General features: G+C 36.3%; 1 protein-coding gene across 1 annotated transcript in view; it reads left to right on the top strand.

Annotated features, from left to right (window-relative positions):
* SLIT2 (slit guidance ligand 2) overlaps nucleotides 1-24,854 on the top strand; it is a 407,535-nt gene that overhangs the window by 4,687 nt on the left and 377,994 nt on the right. The window contains exons 3-4 of the mRNA XM_026648011.1: nucleotides 900-971; nucleotides 18,715-18,786. Coding sequence (XP_026503796.1) covers nucleotides 900-971; nucleotides 18,715-18,786 — 144 coding nt within the window. The remainder of the gene's footprint in view (nucleotides 1-899; nucleotides 972-18,714; nucleotides 18,787-24,854) is intronic.

Raw genomic sequence — 24,854 nt, 5'->3', positions numbered from 1 at the left:
TGTTCAGTTTCAAACTGGTGCAAAAGGAAATTCATGAAAGGAAAGAAAATGGAAAGTATTTCTTAACCAAAGACAAGCAATATCTATAACTAATCCCAACTCTCCAATTTAAAAAAGTTTTAGTTTTTTCAGAAAATAAAACAATAGGTATTGTATAGTTTCTTTATGGATGTTTTTTTTTTTTGGTCTGGATAGCTTCATGTATATTATTTCAAGGTCTTTACATTAACTTTTGCTGGTTATAAAGTTATTAAATGTGACTTAAGAAAACTGTAATGGTGATTGCTGCTATTTTATTCAGTGAAGCTAAATTATTCCTTGGGACTGAATTGTCATAAAGGTGGAACAATTTTGTTATTTAAGTCTAAAGAAAAACTGTAACTATCTTTTGTTGTAATTATACCCTTTTGATCAAAATACAACTACTAGCATGTGTTGGCATATTTCAACATATTTTCAGTTGATATATATAGGTGTATCACCAGAATTGTGAAATATCCATTGAATAATTATCTATTTTTATTTTTTCCATACGAACTGTAGATCAGTTGTACTATGTTTAATTGGAGTTTTATATCGTTGCTCCTTAGTAAGCAGCATATTTTCTTACCCATGATCTTAATGTTCTTGAGCAGGTTTAAGCTCTGCTTTTATGATTTCCTTTAATGCTGAAGAGACTGATTTTTCTTTCTGGCTTCTGCACGTGTGGCCCAATGGAGTGACGGGTTCTAAATATATTAAATTGGATGTGAAATCTCACTCTGGAATAAGAATTGCAGAGTTAATAAAGGTGAAATGATTGCAAGCTGCCAGTTGCTGAAGTACAGCAATGGCAGGTTTTAATGCAGTCTTAATCATAAAATCATTAAAACTCACTATATATATTTTCTACGTTTCAGTCAGCTCATGGAGAACAAGATTAGCACTATTGAAAGGGGAGCATTCCAGGATCTAAAAGAGCTGGAGAGGCTGTAAGTATTTTTAATTCCAAACATATGACAACGTAACTTATTATAATTTTTTTGTCACTTCACTTGTCTTTCAGGGCACTAGACCTTTGATTTTTATAGTCAGACTCTTGAAATGTTTGAGAAACAAGAGCCCTAGGCAGTTCTCAGACAGTACCTACAATGGGTGGAAAATCCTGGATAAATAGTCTGGAGAAAACTGCAATTTACATTTTGAATCTAAAGATAACTTCTTGAATGCTAAAGAAAATAGACTCCTTTGAATGCACAAGTACTTACATACATAACTTTTTTTCCACACGGAGCATGAGACTTCACTCTAAAGCTTCCCCCCCCCTCTTTTTCTTTGAGACACAAGGTGAGATTTTAGTCTTGGTGAAATTTGAGTGTTTACAACATTCTGTAGGAAGAAACTTTATAATATTTACTAGATGCAAAGTGTCTTCTGTTACAATATAGAGAAAAATGCTCAGCATGTGCATTCCTCTAACTCTGTTTTTGTGTGTATAAAAAATAAAAATAAAAAAAAAAATTGTTGAAACTGTCCAGACAAAATATCTTTAAATGAGCAGTATATTATTTATTGGGTTCTGTTCCCTTAAAATACTTAGCTTTGTCATCTTTAAAAGCTGACGAATCGGTGGGGGGAAGTCACAAAACACTCAGGAGAAGCAGAAGTATAGAGATGGTAAGCAAAAGACAGATGTCCTCATTAAGAATAGTAAATAGAAAGCTGAGCTCTATTTTTCTTTAAAAGTCTTAGCTTTTTGCATTGCTAGCTTTACAAGTTTCCAGTGCAAACTTTCCCAGGATATTACTTTTTGGATGCTGTATATGAAAACAGTTAGTTGTAGAAATGTATGGATTATGTTGTGTACAATATTAGATCTCTAAGGGTAATATGCCTTTAGTGCATTAAAATTCTAATAATCTGTAGAATGGGGTAAAATATTGTACACCCTCTACATGCTGAATACACTACAATAGATGTGTGAGCATAGTTTAGTAATACAGCATACTACTTTGCTTTTTAAAACATGGGGCCCAATTCTGAAGTATCAGGCCCCATATTTGTATGGCTTCTTTTTAAAAGTACACATTTTGGGTTTGATGTAGCCTCTTTCACCAGTGTAACCCTACCAACATCCATGGAGTTATTCCTTATTTACACAGTATAAGTGAGAGAAATCCAGCTCATGTGTCTTCCTGATTTGTTTCATGCTCTGTATCCCCAACTGCTGTCTGTAATCTTTAAAGTAATTTCATATGAATACAAACACAAGGCTAGTGATGAACTTCTAACTTGTTAAACTGATAGTTGCTAAGTCAACTTTTGTTTAACTGTAGAAATCCATTGATTACATACATTTTGATGAAGTGTTTGGTTTTTGGTTCATTATAAGGAACGAGTTTTTCCCTCCAGCACCTGCAAAGTGAAAGTGCTATCATGTAACAATTTTGCTGCTCTGTCAGAAATTGGTAATGTGTTCTGACCAGTGTTTGAGAACTGCATAGTCAAGCTTTTTTAAAGCAATTGGAAAAAACCTATGCAAGTTCCTTTATAAAATAAGGCATTAAAGGCAAGTATCTTTTAAAAGTGTGTTAGAATTTTATACAAGGTGAAGGGGCTAGTAAACCCTGAACTTCTGCTCTTACGATATGTGAGAAGTAATATGCAGAACATACACTTAAAATATTCCTCAATCTGGTTTCTGGACTTTTACCTCAGAAAACCAAACAGCAGTATAGGTTGTATTGTAAGAATGACTAAGGATAAGTCAGAAGTTCAGTGTCATAATCATTGATATGATTTGATGTTATTCAACTAATAAACTCAATGAATTGTCTACAGTCAAAAGTTTATAATTCTTCTCATTTCTGAATACCCTATAGTAAGGATCCTTCTTATGATAAACTTAATTAGCTCTTTGAAATATTTTTATTTGTGCTACATTCCTTGAAAATGTTATGCAATACAAGACTCTTAAATAAAAAAATATTGATTTTGTATATTTTTTTGATCAGTGAGTCTCCCTTCTTTTAAATGGATTAACTGATGTTACCTGTGTTGAGTACCAAGAATGAGAATTTAAATGATTAAATATTTGGTAGAATGTAAAATTTAAGTTTCTTTAAGTTTTGGAATATTAAGCAACTTCTTACAAATGTTAACATGGCTATTTAGATTTTTAATCAATGAAAATGATTTTTCAAGACAGGTGCAGTTAACATCCAGGGTATTGGGTTTTTTAACTGTGTGGTTTTGTTTTATGGTGACACTTTTCAAGTAACAAACTAGGATCTTTGTATTTCTTTTACTAAACATAGTTAGATTTCCTAATTAGATATTATATTCTCCTCTGTCTGGAAACTTTTGCTTCTTCTCTGATGGTATCAGGTTTTTTTCCTATTTTGCTGCAGTCCAGTCAGATGTTTTGAGGTGGATTGTAGTTTTGACTGAAACTAATATATATGCAGAATCTCTTTAAATCACCCCAGCTGTTGGCTAAGAGCAAATATTTCATATTTGTGAGGAAAAGCTGAGAAAATTCCTTTTGTTTACAACTGCCAAGTCCATCTGATGGAGGCACATTGTTATCTGACAGCCAATTAATCTCCTTGGGATTCTGGAATCCCAAACCATTTCTTAGGAAACTTATGGATACTCTCTTCAGATGTTTCCCTTTTCATACATAAAATAGCGAGGCTGTTGTGTTAAAAGATGCATAATCTTTAAATGTAGACTGCCACATTTCTTAGTGAGCAAGCCTAGCTACTGTCAAATAATTTTTGATGTAATATACTGGTTTTAATATTGTGAACAAAGGGCCCCAGAGCTATTGGCTGTGGCTTACTTTTAGTTTGTTTATAAGCTAGTTACATAAACATAGCCATCATTTGCGTCAAATGTAATGTCTTTCGGTTGTGCTAAAGTTTTAATGAGAATTCCAAATATTACATATAAGGTATATTAAGTAATTATCTAACAACTTACAAAAAGGATAGCCCTCTCTTCTTCCCTTCCCCAGATAAATAAATCTCTCCAAGTTGAGCAGCTCATATTTCAGAGGATCTGAACTTGCAAACCAATAGTTTCATAAATACTCTTTACGCAAATGGCCCCATGTCTTCCATGGAGTTGCTTGGGAGAGTAAGGACTGTGTGTGAGTACTATTTTGCAGGTTCATTTCTGCAAGGTGCTGATACCCTTGAATGCCATTTACATAACTGGGAGTTGAAGGCACACAGCACCTTGCAGGATCAAACCTTGTGTGGAGAAGAGCAAAGGGAAACCTTTCCATTTCTTGTGCCCTCTTTCTAAAGCAAAAACAAAATAAACTACTAATGAAGTGTAAACAGGGCCGGCTCCAGGCCGGCTCCAGGCACCAGCCCACCAAGCATATGCTTGGGGCGGCGCCTGGAGGGGGGCGGCGTGGGGGTGCTACGGCCCGAGAGCGGGGCACGACTGGGCTCGCCGCCCTCAGCCGCCGGGGAGAGCGGAGCCGCAGCGGGCTCGCCACCCTTTTTCTCTCCCCCCCCCCCCCCCCCGGCGCTCCAGCCGGTCGGGGAGAGCGGCCCTGAGTGTAAATACAACTGTAGGTCAAATAACATCTTGGTTAAACAGTTAAGTAGAAATAAGAACTTATTTCCAACTATAGTACTGTTTCATTTAATAAGAAATAATGTTGCATAACATTATGCACCCATGGTGTTATGTACAAACATCTAACAAAAGACCCCCATTTACTCCTTGGCAAGTTAGATATAAATTCTGAGTAATTTGAGTGGAAATTTCATGACAGCATCAGATTTGAAAATAGGTTTTTTTATTTAAATAAAAATGAATTAGTTGTTAGAGTAGTCCCATCTTTTTATATTAAATGCAACTTACTTTATGCAGTCTCAGTATTCTTGGTTTTCAGTTGGCTACAGATAATTGTACTGATAATGCCCAACTGCACTATAGAATCTGATGGGGCAAGGGAGTGATGGAAACTGAAAGTTTTAGCAGTTAGTAGGGGATGTGGGGCTTTAGGCCCTTGGAAAGCCTGAGAGGAGGCATTCAGGATTGTGAGTAAGCACCTTAACTGGATGTTTCTGATCAAATGATCAGCAGTGAGATAGTTAACCATGTTGATATGGAAACTGTCTTTTTAGGCATCTGTGTTCACAGCCCATTTTGATTAGGGCAGTTTATGCCTCTCGGCCATTGTTTCAGGGATATGAACAAATTCAGGAAAAAACTACCACACTTGATTCACATTACAAATATAAGGGCTAGAAACATTTGAACGTACCTAGAAACCCCTTAATTATGCAAGTAGCCCCACAAATGTCAGTGGGACCACTTGAGTATGGGGGTCAGGGTGTGGCGTGAAAGGATCAGAATCTGGCCTCAAGTTTTTTTTTTTAAAGGAATACTTGAATTATGGAGCTCAATTACATACCAAGGAGTAAACGCTGGACACTTCCATTGCCAAGGAAGAGGTGGAGACATGATAAAATCAGACAGTCTTTTGACTCCTTAACAAGAGAATAATGCTTTTTCTTGCTTATTCTGAAAAGCAAAACTCTTCAACTGGTTTCTTACGTGACTACAAAAACTTGGATATCTAGTAATCTTTCCTTTCCTATCACCTTCCTCTCTACCAAAAACAACAAAAAAGCTTACTAGCTAAGTGTCATCTGTGAAGATTTTGAGCAAAATCCTCTTTCAAGCTAGAAGAGGTCAGATTTTCTAAGTTATCGGGGAAACATGTTGTTCCTGATTGGAAAAAAATCTTTTAAACTGTCACCAGAAAGCTTATTTAAAAAAAAAATAAAAATCCATGTCCACCTTAAAGCGGGAGGATCAAGTTTTATTTTGAGGGTAATTGCTAAAACCCAGTAACAGACTCAACACTCAGTTCTTGCCTCAATTCTTAATAGCTGAAGGTTTTTTTTTTTTTTACTGAACAACTTTTCAGGATCTGATATTTCCTTTAACAAGGGTCAAATTCTCCTCTGAGTACACCACTATCAATCTGGAGCAACTCATCTTCAGGTCTCAGTGATTAGTCTGGGTTTGTACTAATATAATGGAGTAGAATTTAGTCTTCAGTTTAGAGGAAACAACTTTATTGATTCTTGTGTCTCTTTTAAGACTTAAATTGCTAACAATCACTTTCTCTAGGCCAGTATTAAAGAATAATGAAAAGAGTTCCATCTGTTTAGATATTTTTTTGGCGTTGTTTTTTTTAATCAGGGTAGTAGAAAGAAGGCAAGAGGAATAAGTAGAGCAAGACTCCGACTTCCAACAGGCAACTGTCTAGTGTTTTTTTTAATAATTGAGATTTACTGACCAAAATGGAAAACTAGCAAAGATAATCAAGTCATGCCATATGCCCAGAGGATGTCCTCCATAGGTGAGGAAATGCTCACTGGGGGAAGCAGCAGGCTGCTAAGAGGAGAATTGGTTATTATGACTTCTCCCCTTTCTGAAGATGTAGTGGAGAATGTGGCAGGGGCCTGATCCTGCAAACACTTATGCACATGCATTACTTGAGCTGCATGAGTCAATTGACTTCAAAGGAGTATTCATGTGAGTCAGGTTAGTTGAGTGCATAAACGTTTGCAAGACCAAGTGTTGAAACATAAGATGCAAACTCAAAGTACTACTAGCTCAGACATTTTAGAAACTACTTATATTCGCATAGGAGTTGTAGATAGCACTTTCTGTAGAAACAAACCATTGAACAGTGTGTTGCTACTATAACTTTCTTAACTGTCTTCATAATCTAGGATGCAATCTGTTCACTCAAATTTGTCTTGTAACAGCAAAGTTTTAAATATGATTGATTTCACAACTACTAACATTCTTAATTCCAACTTTTAAAGAGTTATTTGAAACTTTTATGTTCAATAACTTTATTATTGAAGTTCAACATTTTTACATTTTATATATTCTGTATTTCAGTCTTGGGAAAGAATAATTTAAAGAGCTAAATATTCTGGTTTTGTGACTGACTCGATGCAGTTATTTCTAGAGTAACAAGTGGTAGAGAAATACTTAACTGAATTCATGCATGCACTTTGATTTATGTTAGGGAATTGTGTATTTTCCCTCTACTCAGTGTCTCTGTGGAAAGGAGAGGTGGGGGGGTAGCTTTTTCTAAGAACAGGCTACTTGAGAACTAGTGATGGAGGCAGCATTTATATGAAAACTTGAGGGTTTGACCCAGTAGTACTAAGTCACTACAGTTGTTAGTTCATGTTCTGGACAAATACCTTTAAAGTTGTAGATGTTCAGATACCATAGTGATGTATGAGGCATTGTAGCATACATTATTTCAGCTACACACTTAGCTGTAAGGAAAAAGTAGGCTTTCCTTTGAAGAACATTACTTCACTCTATTCCCTAGTTTTGTGTCCGAAGAAAAATGCTATGTAAAATTGTGACAAGTTTACAGCTTGTATAACAAGGGCATAATTCAACTTCAAGTGCATGGGTTCATAGCACTGAATTTTAAAATTCTGCTACTGCACTCAAAGATCTTTGTACAGTAGCAGAATTTTCAAGATATGAAATACGGACAAGAGTATCTTATCTGAAACTAGAATGGAGCCCCCAAAATATAATGCATGTGGTGTGCATTAGGTATCCCATTGTACAGGCATAAATGAGTTTTCACATAACCTTTAAAAATACATGATTCAAGTGAAAATATGGCTTCATAAAACCATGATTAATTCAAATAAATAGGAAAGTTTCTTAATAGTATAAGATGAAAACAAACCTCAGTTGGGCAATATCAGGTGTTGGAACTGAATCAGTGAAGGGTAGTCATCAGAACATAGACTGTGAAATATGTAAGATCCATGATAAGCTATGTAGACCCCTAACTATTTTTAAAATTTGGCCTGCAGAGTTTATAAGGGTTGGGCTGAATGTCTCTTGCAAGGGTCCCAAAATATCTGAGGCCACATTATTAATGGAGAAATACTTACCTAATATTTTAATTTACCTATGTGTTTTTTGTTTTTTAATGTGGAGGAGAATGTGTCCCCTCCAGACACCTCTCCCTCAATATGTGGAGCTGGAATAGAAAGCTGATTCAAGTCATTGCATTAGGGAAATGTAGTGAGCTTTCATAGTAACAGTCAGGACTCTATCACTGGTGACTAGTATTACATTCACAACCATAATGAACACAGGCTAAAGAGGTGTGTATATACTAGCCCTTCATTGGGTATTGCTCTGATACAAGTTTGAAGTTTTTATCCATGATATTTGAGTTGTGATGGATGAAGGGCAATACAATTTCTGAAAGAGAATACCACCAGTTTCTCTAAGTATCATAAACAGTATTGCTAACTCCAAGCATTCATTAATCAGACTCCAAAAGAGACTTTTAAAATTACATTTTGGTTTTTTTAACTGTCATTTTGAGTTTTGAGCCTTTATAATTCATGTTTCAAGAATTTTAGCCCTTTTGGTTTCAGAGATTTGTTTTCAAATGAGAGATGAAATTCTTACATAATCTCATGACTCCAGGATCTGGGGCTTTAAGGGAAAAAACAAATATTGCCAATTTTGCAATACATTTGCAAGAGTCAGCAATGCTATGTAACTAAAAGCAGCTTTTCTGATTAACCTCAAACTTGCAACCAATCTCGAAATAAGCATAAACATGAAATTCCAGAGAGAAAGGAGATCGTCTCTCTTCTAACCCCAGTATTGCTGTTTTTCAGACTTAAATATTGAGTCACTACTACAGCTTTTATAATTCATGTGACTACTGTGATAACTAAACAATGTCTTTGTTCTACTTTTTGCCTTAAGAGGCCTGCTACCCTTTTTCAGATAGTCCCAAGGAAATCAACTCTCTGTGGAATAAGGCACTACTCAGTGTGAGAGTAGGGCTGGCCCTAAAACTACTGCTTGAAAGGAAGCTGCACTGGATGTTTCTTCTGTAGTAGCAAAACTTTACTTTGAACTTGATTTTTACATTCCCCGAACAGTGAGATTGAATGTTTCCCCTTAGTGTACATACATTATGAATTAGATATTGACAGTGTTTTACAATTTGTCACCGTTACTTAAAGGATTTTTTTGTTGCCGTTTTTAATAAAACCTAAGTGAGATGAGACTTTAGTGCCGGCAACTCTTTTTTGTAAACTAAAAAGCAATACAATTTCAGACTCCAAAATACAGTTTGTATTTTACAAAGCATTTTTGGGAAGTTTACTTTATTTTTGAAAATGTTTTTCCTTTGGATTTTAGAGTTTAAGTGGGTATATAAACACTCATTTGGCTAGCAGTCTGGTAAATGTCAGCATTCAAAGAGGTAGTATTTCCATGCATCTGTTGTAGGTAGCACAAAAGTAATGAGCTCAGGTGTAGAATATGTTGCTGAACAGGCTTGAAGGAAAAAAGTTATTCCTTGTTCATCAGGGATGTGGAGAATCCTTCTCCTAGCTAATCCTACATAGTTTAAGGGCGACACTTAGCACATTCCTTATCTTGGAGCAGGGAGGAGACCAAGAAGCCTGCGGTGCTAATCACTTAGCAAAGGAATGTAAATTCCATTTTACAAGAATTGTAGGAATTATACTGAGACACCTGTATTTGTGGGTTTTTTAATTACTTACATGAATTATCCTGTGTTAAGATTTTTGGAGTTGCTTTAGCAACACTTTCAGTCTCTACAGCATTCCTAATAATGGAATATTAAATAGCGGCCAAAGCATTCAAATTTTTATTACAATAGGTTTTAAAATTCAGATTAATATAATTTTTACTTCAGAATACAAAATGCTGTTACAGTAAAATCATCTCTTTGGAAGTGTTATGAACTCTTATTGTAAATTTTCAATGTTACTGTTAGCTGTATATTTTATTCATCTTGGAATCTCGTTTCTCATGGGACTCTTTTTATGGGTCTAGAAGTCAAACTGCAGTGAAGTCCTGTTTGCTCTTTGCAGACCTTTTTACAAATTCCAAGTCAGGAAGGCTGTTTATTTTTCCCACATCTGTTTTGTGCTCATCCTTTGTGGCAGTGTTTGCTGGATGCTCTTCTTTTTTTACTTCCTCTGAAATGGGTAGTTTGCACTGTTGCAAAATTTTAAAACCATCTCTGGCTCTTCAAAAATATATTGCATTTAGTTTTGTTTGAAACTTGTACATTACTCCAAAATATTGCTTATTTGAGTGTGTTCTAGGCACAGAGCTTAAACTTCCTGGAGAACTTTGCTGCAAAGCATTAGTTGTTAGCTATTCAAAGTACACTTCAATCTGTTCAATATGTATTGCTTTAACGTTTCTACTAAGAATGTTTATAGGAGCAAAAAAAGCTGTCTGCATGCTTTTCAGGAAAAAAAATGTAGAAACATTACAATGCAATTCCCTAAAATTTCCACTGTATCCTTCTCCATATTTTTAACTGCAATTCTATTTAGATTTTTGCACTTCAAAACCAATGCATGGGGGACTTTCCTGAATGACACTCATTCAGGCCAGTGATTCATAACATTACATTCTCACACAGTATTATGAAGAAACTCTTTTTTTCCCTACAGGTAGATTTTTTTTTTTCTTTTTTTCTTCCATTAAGGGGATTTCTTCTATCATCCTTTGCAGCACCTGCTGCTAGCCACTGTTGAAGGGTTATCTGCAGCACTTGGGCAAGCATGCATGCAAGAGTAAAGGTCCGGGTTGTATTGTATGCAGAAGTATCCTGGGGACTCAGGCTTACAACTTTATTCTTCTGAGGACTTTTAGGTCCTCCTCTCCTGAAAATCTGTCCTGATCTAGATAAACCCCATGTGCATCTGTCACCTGCATGCATTTGATTGTAGCTTGCTTTCCTCTGCTTCCCTTACTTCTCTTCTCTCTCTCCCTCCCCCCCCCCCCAGCATCCACCACCCATAATGCTGCTGCAAGATTGTCCTTTCCTGGTATTTGATCATAGTAAACCATTTTTTGAGTCCTTCTGCAGGTTCACTAGTCATTGCCTTCCAATACAAATTTAAGTTCCTGAATTTCTTAGCCCTACAGAACTCAGGATTGGAAGCTTAAACAGTGCAATCTCCTACTGCACACACTTCATCATTACTTTGCCAATGAACCCTGCCTGATTTCCTTACATTTTTTCCACACTTCTCCTTTAGAGCAGACTCTTCCAACTTGTGACAAGCCATTATGTTCACATTTATTTCAATTCATCTTAATATACAAGTCAAGCCCTAAAGCATAATTTTTAAAAGGGGGTATAAGATTGGAAGAGCCAGAGGGAGATGTATTTTAAATCTCTTTTGGGGCTGTATCATGTATGAATCACAGCACAACACTCATGCTTATCTATCCAAATACATAGGTTCAAATGCTGTCTTGATTTCCTGTTCCCAAACTGGTGGAATCAAAACAGAATTTTTGGACTTGGCCTCTGGGCATGTTTAGCGAAACCAAGCGCGCCCCCCCCCTTTTTTTTTTTGGTCTCTCACCTGTGTAACAAGAAATTGGTGGATGTGCATTCATGGTGGTCTTGGAATGTCTTTCCTAATTCTTTGCTGAAGATGAGCACTGCAGGACAGGTAGTATAAATTGGGAGTGAAGAGAGTTAGGGTACATGTACACTGCAATTAACCACCCATGGCTGGCCCTTGTCAGCTGAATTAGGGCGCTGGTATTCAAAGTAGAATTGATTATGTGGGCCTGATTCTCCATTATCTTGCATCTTATTCTATTTGTACCTGTAAAAAAACACTGCTAAATGGAAATTCTCCATTTAAACTGGTGGCAGTGTTCAACAGACTTGGCACATGCTCTGCATCATTGTGTTTTTTACAAACTACACAAAGTATAAGGTAGTGGAGATTCTGGCCCATGGCCTTAAAGGGAAGGTGTACCACTCTTCCTCAGCCCAGCAGTCAGAAATGCAAATAATTGTCCATGAAAACTTTCCAAAATGGCAAATAGCATTTTTGACTACTTACTGTATTAGTAAGCAAGTGAGGTTTGTAACAGTGGCTAGATGAAAGTCTCCCATATAACAGTAAACTTGTTTCCATCCTGTTTCAGTACTGACTGAACAATCAGAATAAACATTTTTACAAAAACAGATGGATTTTTGGTTTGCTAACTAGTTTCCAGCAACAGTGGCTAAAATGAGTCCAACAAAAGTCTGTCTTCGACCTCAGTAATAGGTGAGGAGTGACAATTTTAACTTGAAAACACAGGACCTAATCCTCAAGTCCTTACCCTTAATGGGAAGCAATTGCAGGATCATGCCTGTAACTTTCAAATGCATTTACATTTATTCATGGTGAATAGTGTTGACCTTCAGATTTTAAGAACTGTGAATACTAGTCAAACTATTAGATGTAAGGAAATTTTTTTTGAATAGATACATAACCCAGTTAATTGTGAGGATAATCACAGTGTAGATCCAAGGAACTCCTTCTAGGACTCTCTGCAATGAATAACCTCAGATACTTCCTGTGGGCCAGGTGAATGGCTGTGTGGAAGCATGCAGCCTGCTGGCGCACATCAGTTTGATTAGGAGCAATTTCAGCCATGGATCCCTTGACTTGGAAGTCCTTTCAGAGGGAGATTTGCACACCACATGCTTGTCAGGGATGCTGGTCAGTTCATGATGCAGTTAAATCATTAACAGTATAAGATGCTGCCATTTGGGGTCTTCACAAAACAGAGTTGTCCATGAAGGACAATAGCAAATGCTACAACTTTTCTTCGAGAGGAGGTTTGAATCCTGGGTAGTTGCCAGTTGCCTTCCTCCTGCAGTGGAATAGAGGCGTGCTTGTACACCATTCTCCAAATTCCCCTTATTCCCAGGATGCTTTCCAAGATCAAAAGAGAAGGCCATGATCATTCTGGTGGCTTCTTTTTGGCAGAGAGCTCTGGCTGACAATCAACATTCAGCCACCAATCTAACTCCTAGACCATCCAGATGTGATTTCAGTCTCTGGATAACCACATACTTCATCCAGACCCAAAGTCTCCACACATCAGTGTGGCTGCTCAATGTCTGAGCCTGACTGACAGACTGCAGGTCCAGGAAATGATCTACCAGAAAAATACATTCTTCCAAATAGAAGAGGATCTCAATGTGGACAACCCAAAAAGCCTTGGACCTAGTCCAGGCCTCTACTAAAGATCCTCTATTACTTTATCTAAAACAGGTTGGCCTTTCACTTTCTAATATCCACCTAATACCTCAGCTTGTCACCCACCTGTGCAGCTGTGCTCGGTCTTCTCTCACAACTGAGCTGTGAAGTCCCTTAGAGGATTACTACACACATGCCTGTCAAAGAACCCAGTCCCTAGCTGGACCTCAGTATAGGCCTCCTGAGACTCATGGAATCTCCATTTGAGCTGCTGACTGCTTCTTATGCCATCTCTGACGACTGTCTTCCTAGTTGCTATCATTTCAGTCAAAGTGACTGAGCTTCAGGCTCTGACTAAATCTCACTATACAGTATTCCATAGGGACATGGTGGTGCTAAGACATAACCTGAAATTCATCCCTAAGGTGGTCACAGAACTTAAAGCAGATGATTCAGCTGATCTGTCTTCTCAACAGCACATTTGGCACTGAAAAGAAATGAGACACATTAGATGTACCCAGGATTCTGTTTTATTATATTGACAGGAATAAAGCATTCAGACTGTCCTATATATTTTGAGCTATAGTTGGGTGTTCTAAAGCTCAGTCTTTGAGATGAGAAACATCAAAATGGATTACACGGTACATCTCCTCTTATCAGTTTGCTGGTGTGAATCTCCTGCCAAATATCAAGGCTGTCTCCACCAAAGCACAAGCAGCTTCCTCCACTTGCTTCTGGAATGTGCCAATATTAGAAATCTTTAAGGCAGCAGTGTGCAGTTAACCCACTGATGTGTGTTAAACACTGTCTTGGATTTAGCTGTGAAGTCAGATGCCAAATTTGGAAGAGCAATCCTATCCTACAATCACTGTTCAACTGATGCAGCTGATACTCCTCATTTCCACTATCCTCAGGGGATACTGCAGTGGAATCTACACTGACACATACTTGACAAAGAGAATGGTTAATTACCCTTCAGTAACTGTGGTTTTTCTGAGATGTCTTAATCAGTGTGCAACCCATGTCCCACCTTCCATCCCCATTTTTCAGAGTCCTCTGCTACCATGAGCTTTGAATTGAAAATGAACTGAGGAAGGGTTGCAGCCACTCTGCCATTTATACCTTCACACAGGTACCCTGTACCTCCTGGTGCACGTGTGCAGCCCTGATGGACACTGTTAGCAAACAAAACAAACCGATTTCACATGTATTAAGTGCAGGCGCACCTACATTGGGATCCACACTAACAGCTGGAAGAACCACACCTACCCCACAATAACTTTAAATTTAAACTTTCAGGGTCAGATTCCCTTGGGTACTTGTGGCTGTTTTGTATCGCTCTGCAGGGGCACAAATCAGTTGGAATGTGCTAGCTATTTAAGCAATATTTATTGCTGTTTGTAGTGCCAGAGCAGCACAAAGTAGATGGAAGTGTGCATTCCAAATTCCCCTCTATCATCTTTGCCATATTCCTGTGTTTTCCCCTGAGTCCTCAGTTTCACTTTATGCCTTTTCCTTTTGAGTACTTCTGAGGGCCAGGTAGTCTAACAGGCATATTTAGCATTAATGGTAACTTTTTATTGTTGTTGCTGATCTTCATAATTGAAAGATTCTCTCTCAGTGGAGTCTGGCTCACAATTTTCTCCTTTTAGAGAAACTCTCAAAGAATTGATCTCTGAAAATGTCCACCATAACTTATCGATAAGGGCAACCTGTGGCCTCAATATAAAGATTGACACTGCCTCCTTCTGTTTCAAGTGTGAGTGAAGCCAAATGGCCTTCAGGGAAGATAGTAGCACCCTCACTGTCAGGAGGCAGAAAGGAGCACTGTAAGGAGCTGGGGAGAAGAGGTGGTTATCATATTTGCTAAGAACAACCTCTTGTCAAAAACAGACCACAATAGGAAGTGGCAGCCATTTAGAAAGTGGTTAATTATGAGTTGCTTTTCAAGAACATTATTCTTCACCAGAGGCTGAAGAATAATGGATGAAAGAGGACTTAGTTCTTGAAAAGGATATCTATTGCACTATATCTACTCAAAATCCACCTCTGTACTGATTTGTATAGCTAGAGAATGCCTGGGTTAAGAATTCAGGACAAAGGATTGACCAAGTACTAAATTTCATATAGGATCCTTTTTATAAAAAAAAAAAATTACTCTGTAAAGCTAATGGATTTACTTGTAAATTCTCAATTGATTTGGTGCTCAAATAGGAAATGCTGTAATTTTTGAGAAGACACTATTCTTCATGCATAACAAAAGCTGAATCCTTGTTTTAAATGTGACACAACTCAGTCTTAACTGGATCCATGACCAGTGTCTCTTATATATTGGTACACTTAAATTTATAACTCTTATCCTCCCTTTGCCTTATCGTTCTCAATTAGTGGCCATTCTTATTAATGTCCACAGAATTTGAATTGTAGGATCTGTGTAACACCATTTGTGTCATTTACTTTATCTATAAAGTACCTAGCATATTTTTGATTACTGTGTGAATTATAAACGCTATTGGCAAGGCTTAAATGCTCAATGTTTGTAAAATGCTTGGAGATCCTTTTATAGAAATGCTTTTACAGTGCTAAGATGTTTTTTAAAAGTAATGAACACAAAATGATGTTCATTATAAATGTCAGCCTTGAATACTCAGGATTGTCATTTAACTGGCATGTCTTTATTTGCAGTGTTGTAGCCATGTTGGTGGAGAGGCGAGGAAAAGAGGAGCTTTCAAGCTCTTCAGACCTATTCAGGTCTGGTCTGAAAAAGGAGCTCTGTGGAGCTTGAAAGCTTGTCTCTCACCAACAGAAGTTTGTTCAATAAAAGATATTGCCTCACCCACCTTGTCTGTTAAAAAGTTTATCAGACTGATAAGATTATGACAAAGCTTCTAATGTAAAAAAAAATTTATTATGGCAATGTAATAACTGGATTTTATTTCTATACTAGTATTGCTATACCTACATTCTATTAAAAGTTAAAATTGTGCTTTTGTTCTAAGTCAGAAATGGAGCAACTGATTCTTGTGTGTGTGTGTGTGTGTGTGTGTGTGTGTGTGTGTGTGTGTGTGTTATATAATGACCCCAAATTGTGAGAGGTACTTTAAAAGAAATGCAAGACTAGAAAACTCTGCCCTGAATAGCTTAGTCGTAGAAGCTTGATCCTACAAGCACTTGAATGTGTGAGTTGTCTTTACTAATGCAAGTTATTCCATTGATTTTTTTTTATTTTTTTTTTATTTTTTGTTGATCTATAAATATGGATTTGCAGGATTAAGCCCCAAGTCTACAACTTTCAAAAAGAGGGAGAGAAGCAAAGCGATACAGAAAACATTTGCTTTTTATTTAACCACAGGCCAAACTTCCATTTTGTACTTTTATTCCCACATTATTGCTGCTTGACTTAATGCTGAACCTCCACTTTTTTAAAATAGTTTTATTTTTAACACCTGCCTGTTATGTTTTTAATACATTCTTGTTTTCTATCTATACTCCTTGGGAAGAGTTACATTTTGTTAACCCTTTCCAATTATCACTTCTGTTATGAACTTTAAAACAAGGCACAACTAAAACCACATTTATTTGAAGGTTGAGGAAGTGTCAGATAGCTGTCCTTTCATTTTTTGCATGCTTCTGTGCTTGTTTTTTGGGGGAATTAAAAGCAGAAGTGCTGAAATGCCATGTATTAAACTATTTTGATAATTCAATACAAAACCTGATTACAAGGAACACACAAACATATATTGAAGTCAATGGAAAATTTGGATCACATGAATTGTAGTTTCAGAGCTCCTATTTTGTACGTTGAGTTGATGGGTCAGATGAACTTTCAGTTTCTTTCCTCAAACTGAATTTCCACACTTCACATATCACTATGCTAAATTCTGCCCTTCCCACTCTCTCAACAACCTCCTTCCAAATTCTCCCCAATTTCTTCTGAATGATGCCATGTGAAATGTCGTTGGCCTGTAAAAGTTTGACTGACTTCTCGTGCTTGGTTGACTGGAAATAACTTTGTTTTTAACTTCAGAATTGTTAAGTATCTTGAACTGAACTAAAACTACTGCTTTGGCACTGTTCATTTCAAAACCAGTTTTATTCAGCAAATTTGCACTTAGGCCCTTTGATCCTGGAAACACTTTTGCATATGCATAACTTTACTTGCACGGGTAGTTCCTTTGAACTTGTGCAACTACTTGCTGAGTGCTACTTCAGCAAGTAGTTCCATCAAGTTCAATGGGACTACTCATGGGAGTAGTTGTCCACATGCATTCTTCACAAGATTGGAGCCTTAAACTATATTTGGAGCATACACAGTAAGTGAATTAAAGTATGCTGACAAATTTGAAAGGGTTCAGGAAGGAGCTACAAGAATAATACAGGTTCTTCCAGACAATCAAAATGAGAACTGAAGAAAGTGAATTTAGTTACATCAAGAAGATTTTAGATGTACCTTATAGCAGGCATAGCTTCCTGAAGATTCTAAATCTTTTTTTTGTGCAAGCACTATTCAATACCTTTTTCAGTTTACTGGTGTCTAGTGACTTACATAATCTTAATGCTAGTGCCATAAAACAGAGCCTTAGCTAACACCATGCAGGTGTGCAAGTGTAACCTGGGATGAATAAATTGAGTCTTTGTAAATTGCAACGTAAGGACTAATGATGCGTTGCTTGCAAAGAAATAGGCTTACAAGTTTGTATGTGCCTGGCTCTGCCTATGGCTTTTTTTCTTAAATAAACGGTCTTGGACTTAATATATTGAATTATCTGACTACTTGATCGAGAGCTGCTATTACTCTGTAATAGCAAAAATGATCTTAATTGTAAATCTAAAAAAAAATTGTATATATTTGTCAGGGCAAGTTGTAGTTGGCAGTGGATTACCTCCAGCCGTACTACTCTGGGTTTTGAACTTGTCATTTTATAGACTAAGCTGGGTTGACCTTAGTTAGCCGAGTGAGACCTCATATGCAAAGAGATCTCTTCCAGATTCCAGCTACAGTTTTTCCTCCTATACAGTACATGATTGTTCAAGTCCCTCCCCCATGCCAAATGTTCCCATTTACTTTCATAGTCTTATAAGAAACACAATTATGTTCAAAACTATTTAGTACAAAGTGTAAGTTGATTTTTAATTACATGGAAGTCAAGAAGTAAGGTTTCCATGGCAGCCTTATCTCTGCCTCTTTGCACAATCACACCATATGGATCTTTAATTACATTATCACATAACTTGTATGCAGTGATGCATACGTGTGCAATGAATATAGTGTGCTTTTGGATAATGTTGGCCACAACATGTTTGTATCAGCTACTCCACACTACAGAGATGGTGGAGAAACAGTACCTTTTTGTGCTGATTTTTGTTTATATGGCCTAGAGTCCCAACTTGGTGATTAAGCAAGACTCCTTAAATTGAAAATGGCCTTTCATAAAACGAAAGGCAAGGTTACCAGAAAACATAATCAGCCCAAAGTTACTACTGGACCATGTCTCCACTAGTGGACCAAGCATTGTATATCTCTTCTGTGCTTTCTCTTCAGTTTGTTATAGCACAGGCATGTCTGTACAAAATGTTTGCATTTGATTGCTATTGTCTTAGGTTACAACTAACTTTTTTTTTTTTTTCTTTCTCTCAAAAGGCGTCTAAACAGAAATAATCTTCAGCTGCTTTCTGAGTTGCTGTTTCTCGGGACTCCTAAACTATACAGGCTGTAAGTAGTCAAAATCCATTATTAATTTTGGAAACCTTGCAAGTCCTACATAATGTGCCTTTTTAATCTCTCTCACACACACACAATATAGAGGTGGGTGTGTATAGGTGGTTTCTGAAGTATGCTACTTTTTACCTTGTCAAGAACAATGTAAGTTTTTTTTAATTTAGTATTTTCTTTGATTACTCTCCAGTTTTCATTTTCTATCTCAGATACACAAACTCTGATCTATCTTCCCCTCCCCCCTTCTAAACATTTAAATATTCTTTTGGTGGAAGAATAGGCTGGCTTTCCCCTAACTTTTTACTTTGCTCTTTCAACAAAGAGCAAAAACCCCAAAAGTAATGGCTTTAGAAGTATTGGCCCAGTGATATTACACAAAGGCTGTTCATAATTTGTTTCTGGAATATTCTGTATTTATATATGGCATGTGTTGGACTAAAAAACAGTCCTCGTACTTACTAAAGTATATCTGTGTTGCCATCTTGCATACTTGTTGCTACACTGGTAACCTACTGTTTTGTCAGATTACTAAAATGAAAAGTACAAAATGTTAACATTTTTAGCTAGCAGCTACATAAAGTGCAGTGTATCAGTGTTGCTTTTGATTCTATTGTATGGTTAATAATTTAAATTGGAATGTTGACGTTTCAGCCAATGATGTTCTGGAATCTAATTATTTTCCTTTATAATATGAATGTGGAGTAGACGTAGGTTATTTATCTAACACAAAGCTGTTTCTACTGATTATTTTAATAAAATTTCAAGTTAACTTTAATTTAATCATAGTATGTAGGACAGAAGAGAAAACAGCATGTCTGAAAAGACAACACATAATTTGAAGCTTGTTTCAAAGACACATTCTTGATATTTCATTGTAGGCTTCACGTGAGACTGTTCTGCTGGAATTGTTATAGGTTAAATGGACAAAATAGTTTGACGAACTAACAAATGATATTCAATTCCTCATTATGCAATCAGTAGTCAGGAGGATATATTTTCCTGATATTTCCTTGTGTGGTTGGAAAAGGAGGGAAGATAGCTATTCTATCTGATCAAATTCACTCCAGTTCATGATGTTCTTGAAGCTGGAGTGGGTCAGGTAAATTTTCATAATGAAGGTTTCACTTTTGGAAGTTGACTTCTGTTCTAATTTCCTCAAATGATTTTCACCTTCCTTTCTAATATGAAATAGGAGTCTTAAAATGCCTAAATTGTAGCCACACACATTAGTATCATACTTGCCTATCTGCTTCTTGCTTTTGATGTATGTTTGTTTTTGTATCAAAAGCTTTTTCTGTAGATAAAACACTTGTTGGATTACTAGACAGCAGTATGCTAAGGGGTTCTGCTCCAGCAAATTCCTTCCTTTATCTAACAAAATTAGAGTACACACCTCTCAAATATTACAGTATGTGTGCAGTATATATTACAAGTTAGTAATTCAACCATTTAAAAAAGAATCCCTAGCAAGCATGGAAACCTTAAACCTGAAATTTTGTACTTCCATATCAGGAAGGGTGAGAGGTGTATGGGTATTCTATTTTATTCCACCTTTAGGTTAATGTTTGTTCAATCTTATTCCATTTAAAATAGCAATAAGATAATTTACAGATTAAAATGGATGTACATTTAAGGCATACTCAAATTTGAATAAACTTTATTTAGAATTATACACTTAAGTTTTAAAACAAGTATCTATCCTTTTATTTTGGATATAGAACACACAAATGCACATGGTGTATCTGGTGGAAAGTAAGAGATGGTTGGCTTAACAGTATTAAATTTCTTCTGCCCCAGGGTTATTGTTGATCAGACCATGAAAGTGAATGTCTGGTTGTAACATATGCATGTTTTAAAAATACAGTAACTGTACTGAAATATATCATTTAGCTGTATGCTTAATTAAGTCAGAACAGCAAAAGTAGGCATTTGTTTAGAAATGATGTATGTTGGTTGGTCATAATCAGGAGGCTTTGGATTTTATCCAGCTTCTCCACCATACCAGGAACGAGTTTTTTGTGTGTGTGTGTGTGTGTGTGTGTATATACTTTTTTGTTTTGTTTTTGTGTTAAACTTCGTGTGTATGTGTAGAAACTCCTACGTACACATATACATACCAAGCTATAGTCTCTGAAAAAAGGAGAATCAAAATTGTCTATACATGGACACTTAAATATGTAACACTTTGGTATCTAATTTTCCCAATTAAAAAACTAATAGCTAATACATTGTGTATTCTTTAAGTTTCTCAGTATGCTGTTCAGCTTCTGTGAATGATAATTACCATTTGACCCTTGGCTGTAAATGAGATGCCAGGTGAAGAAGCACATATGTTTGTTGTGTAGCCTAAATGCAATATAAAAGAGCGAGGGTACACTGTATATGAATTATGATTAGACATGGTTGGTTGCCGCCAGCGGCCAGCTATGCTTTCCCTTTGCTGTCTGCTCCAATTTCTCTTTGGACGGGTTGAGAGAGCACTGCATGTTCAGGTCAAGATGTTTGCTCAGAAATAGTAGTACAGTTGCAGCTGTGTTTGTTGGAGCAGGAGACTAGTTTAAATAGCATTACCATTTATCCAGTCCATTAACAGAACTCTGTAAAATAATACTAACTCTGCATAAACTACAGGACAGTGTAATAAAATTACAAGCACTTGTTGACAGATGGGAAGTGTAAGTAAAGGAGAGCGATAGGTTGAGAATTTAAAAGAGACAGTACATAATTTTGTCTGACTGAGTATTCTCTGTTTTGGAAATCTAGTTTGTATTTTTCAGATAGTTAATGCTGGAGGAAAATAATCTTCCAAGAAAACTCCTGAAGATAGGAAATATTTTATTTAAACTATTTTAACCTATTTAGAATTGAACTGGAAAGATGGTTTGGCATAAAACTCCATTTGGCTGTACTTTTTTTTTAAAATTATAAATACTTGTGGGTATATTGAATAATTTTGTATAATTTCTTAGTTTCTTGATTTTTCAAGAAGAGCTTGAAAATGTTTATTTCTTGTAGAATAAGGATTTTGACAAAATAGTAGTGTATAGATAGATTAGTGTGGGTCCTGTTGGGTAATATTTAAACTTTTTTGTATGAAGCCATTGTTCAAAAAGTGTTTTTCATTGCAAGAACAGCCTGCATTGTTTCCAACAACCCATTTGCCTACTGAAACGGACTTGTCTAGCGTCAGCAATAGTATCTTTAAAATAAAGAACTATTACAGACTAGTGGGTTTATGAGGCAAATAGATTTTGACTACTTAATTTGGCTTGTTAGATCAGTTCATTGCATTGCCATTTGCTGCAGGATACCAAGAGCTATGTCCTAACTCTTTGAGAGTTTGGCTTTAAAAGATACCTTTTTAGGTGGTAGCATGAACATGATAAAGAATTCTGTGCACAAAACCTGTACGTTTTTGATTTCAACAATTTTTTTTTTTTAGAAGTTGGGATGAGGAAGAGTTTCATGCCTGAGCTGCTGATTCAGAAATTTGTTTAAATTGAGCTATGACTGAATAATGACTTTGCAGGGGATAATTTAAACTTAATCTAGGTACCAAGCCTTCTGTTCCGCTATACACCTTTCCTTTCTACCATTAGCATACTTAAAAAGTATATTTGAAATAAGACATTTCACATATTTAAAGGAAAAGGTCTTAGTGTAATCTGACTATAAGAAACACCTAGTTTAGTGATGTCCACTTAGTAGCTTAAGATCCTTGTAGCTAAGCATAAAAGCAGAAAACTGCATGGTGAGCCCTTGCAAAAAAAATTCCTCCTGAATTAATTTCTGCCAGCTATGATTAAAGTGTGTGGTACTAGATGTGTCAGACACCATAGTTCTCCACTTCATTTTACTCTTGGCCTTCTTGGCCCCTGCCACAATAAATCCAACAATGGTTATGCAGGAATTGCAGGTTACAGTTGCTACGGTTACCGTTGTCTGGTCAGATCGACATCATTACTCATCTAGTGAGCTGCCATGATAGCTACCGCTGATTTCCTTTGCTGGGAACACCAAAGATGTTTGACGCAAAGAGGATGAAAGTTCTTCAGATTGCTGTCATATCTTTTTGTAACTGCTATGAGAGAACCTACTATTAGCATCATTGAAGTTGGTACCTCTTTAGCTGTCACAAGTTAACATGCTTTGTTTTTGGTTTTAAAAGTAGAACCAACCAGAGGTGAGAATGAAAAAGATGGTGCTTGTAAGGGGCTGGAAGAACAACTTTAAATTTTCAATGTTTTTTAAGCTGTTTTGTTTCATTACCACTAGTATAATTGTATGCATATTTAAATGCACAGTTCTGCCTGTATTCCTTCTAAAAATTCTAAGCAAGGATTTATTAGTAATTTGGTAGATAAAAGGTTTTATCTGTAATCATCTAATAATCCCCTTCAACAAAGCAAAGAGAATTCTGTTATGAAAACTCCTAGAGATGCCAAGCCTCATTATACTAAAGCTTCTGACTACTTGTATTCCAAGTGGAAACAGGTGGTTTGGTGTTTAAAAATCCAATGTACAAAAAGAATGCATTCTCAATTGTAGTAGGAAATATTGAATGGTTCTCTTCTTTGAAGTAGCTTGTTAGATGAGTTGCTACTAAACAAAAGCAGTAATTGGCAGGTTTCAGCTGTTACATATATGCTGTAATACTTTTGTATTGAAAGGTGTAATCCTTACTAAGTGTGGTGCACATGCAACAATCTGTTTCCAAAGAGGGGTATTTATATCAGAAAATGATACAATATTATAACCTTTACTTATATGAAATCCAAGTTTAGTTTGCTGTTACGTTCTTCTAATTGGAGCAAGTGCATTCTCAAGCATTAGTGAGATCACTTTAGTTTTTATGGCTTGTTCCTATGCATTTAAGCAACTGAGAAATGCTAATAAATTGCTTCAAAATCTGTACTCCAATCTTCTGTTTTGGAAGGAAATTGAAACAAATAAATAAATCTCTTATGCTTCCATAATGCCAATGTTGTGATTTTTATCTCTTTAAACCTCAGATATGGAAAGCTAGAATCTTGGGGTTTTTACCCTCCCCACACCCTCAGAATGTTTAAATCACTTCACATATAAATACTTCTACAAATAAGTTAGATAAGAATTGGCACTAATAGTCCAATGATTTCAGTTGTTTAGTCTTCTGTGGTTTATTATAATTTAATTTTTCTTTGCTAAATATTTATTTTGCAAAGCATTTGAAATAAACAACTAAAATTGAAAAACACGTATAAAATTTCAGTTTTGTGGTCATTTGTAGATGGGCGATCTTGTAATTTATTTTAAACGAATACTTTGTAAATTACATCTGCCTAGAGTAACAGTACACTAAAAAGATTGTCTTCCTTTTTCTGGCAGTGGGAGAACACAATTATCATAACTTTGTGCTAAATCAATTCACTGACCATAGTATATTAAGGTCTTCTAATTAGAATGCAGACCTAAAAATGAGTTGGGTCAACTAAGCTTGTAGACCAACTAACTAGAACTCACAAAGGCCATTTTTGTTGTAATACTGACCCACAGCTACAGAAATGAGTAATTACTAATAATGTTGATGTGTATTGGAAATCTTTTTTGCTTGAAATATGCTTATTAATGTACATAGCCAGTTTGTAGGGAATTCAGTAACTGAAGTGTGTATTCTCCAAAATATAATTACCTTGCAAAGCAGTAGCAACTCTGGTCAACTGTTAGCTTTTGATACTTCTATTTTAGCACTTGTTTGTGGGATGGAAGAATCAGAAGGCAGCTTTTTAAAAGATTACCAAGACCAGTGTTGTTCCTCCACTGTCCACCTTGTACTTCAGACTAGAAATGGGAAATTGTCTTGTATGAATATTTCTTATTGCCCATTGCTTAGTTCAGTCTGGAACTCTGATTCTACTTCTATAAGGCTTTGATATCCAAGAAACAGTCACCCCTTAAAAAGCAGTGAACAAAAAAGATAGGACACTAGGGCCTGGTTGCAGGACTAAGTTCATGAGTAAGGGACTGCAGGACAGGACTCTTGCATTTCTAGGGATGTTGGAAGTACTACAAAATTTGTTCAGTGC

This window comes from Terrapene carolina, unplaced genomic scaffold, assembly GCF_002925995.2.
Source record: "Terrapene carolina triunguis isolate 2854851 unplaced genomic scaffold, T_m_triunguis-2.0 Scaffold66, whole genome shotgun sequence".
NCBI classification, from domain to species: Eukaryota; Metazoa; Chordata; order Testudines; family Emydidae; genus Terrapene; species Terrapene triunguis.
The sequence above is the reverse complement of the archived record's forward strand: the minus strand, read 5'-3'. Positions and strand labels throughout refer to the sequence as shown.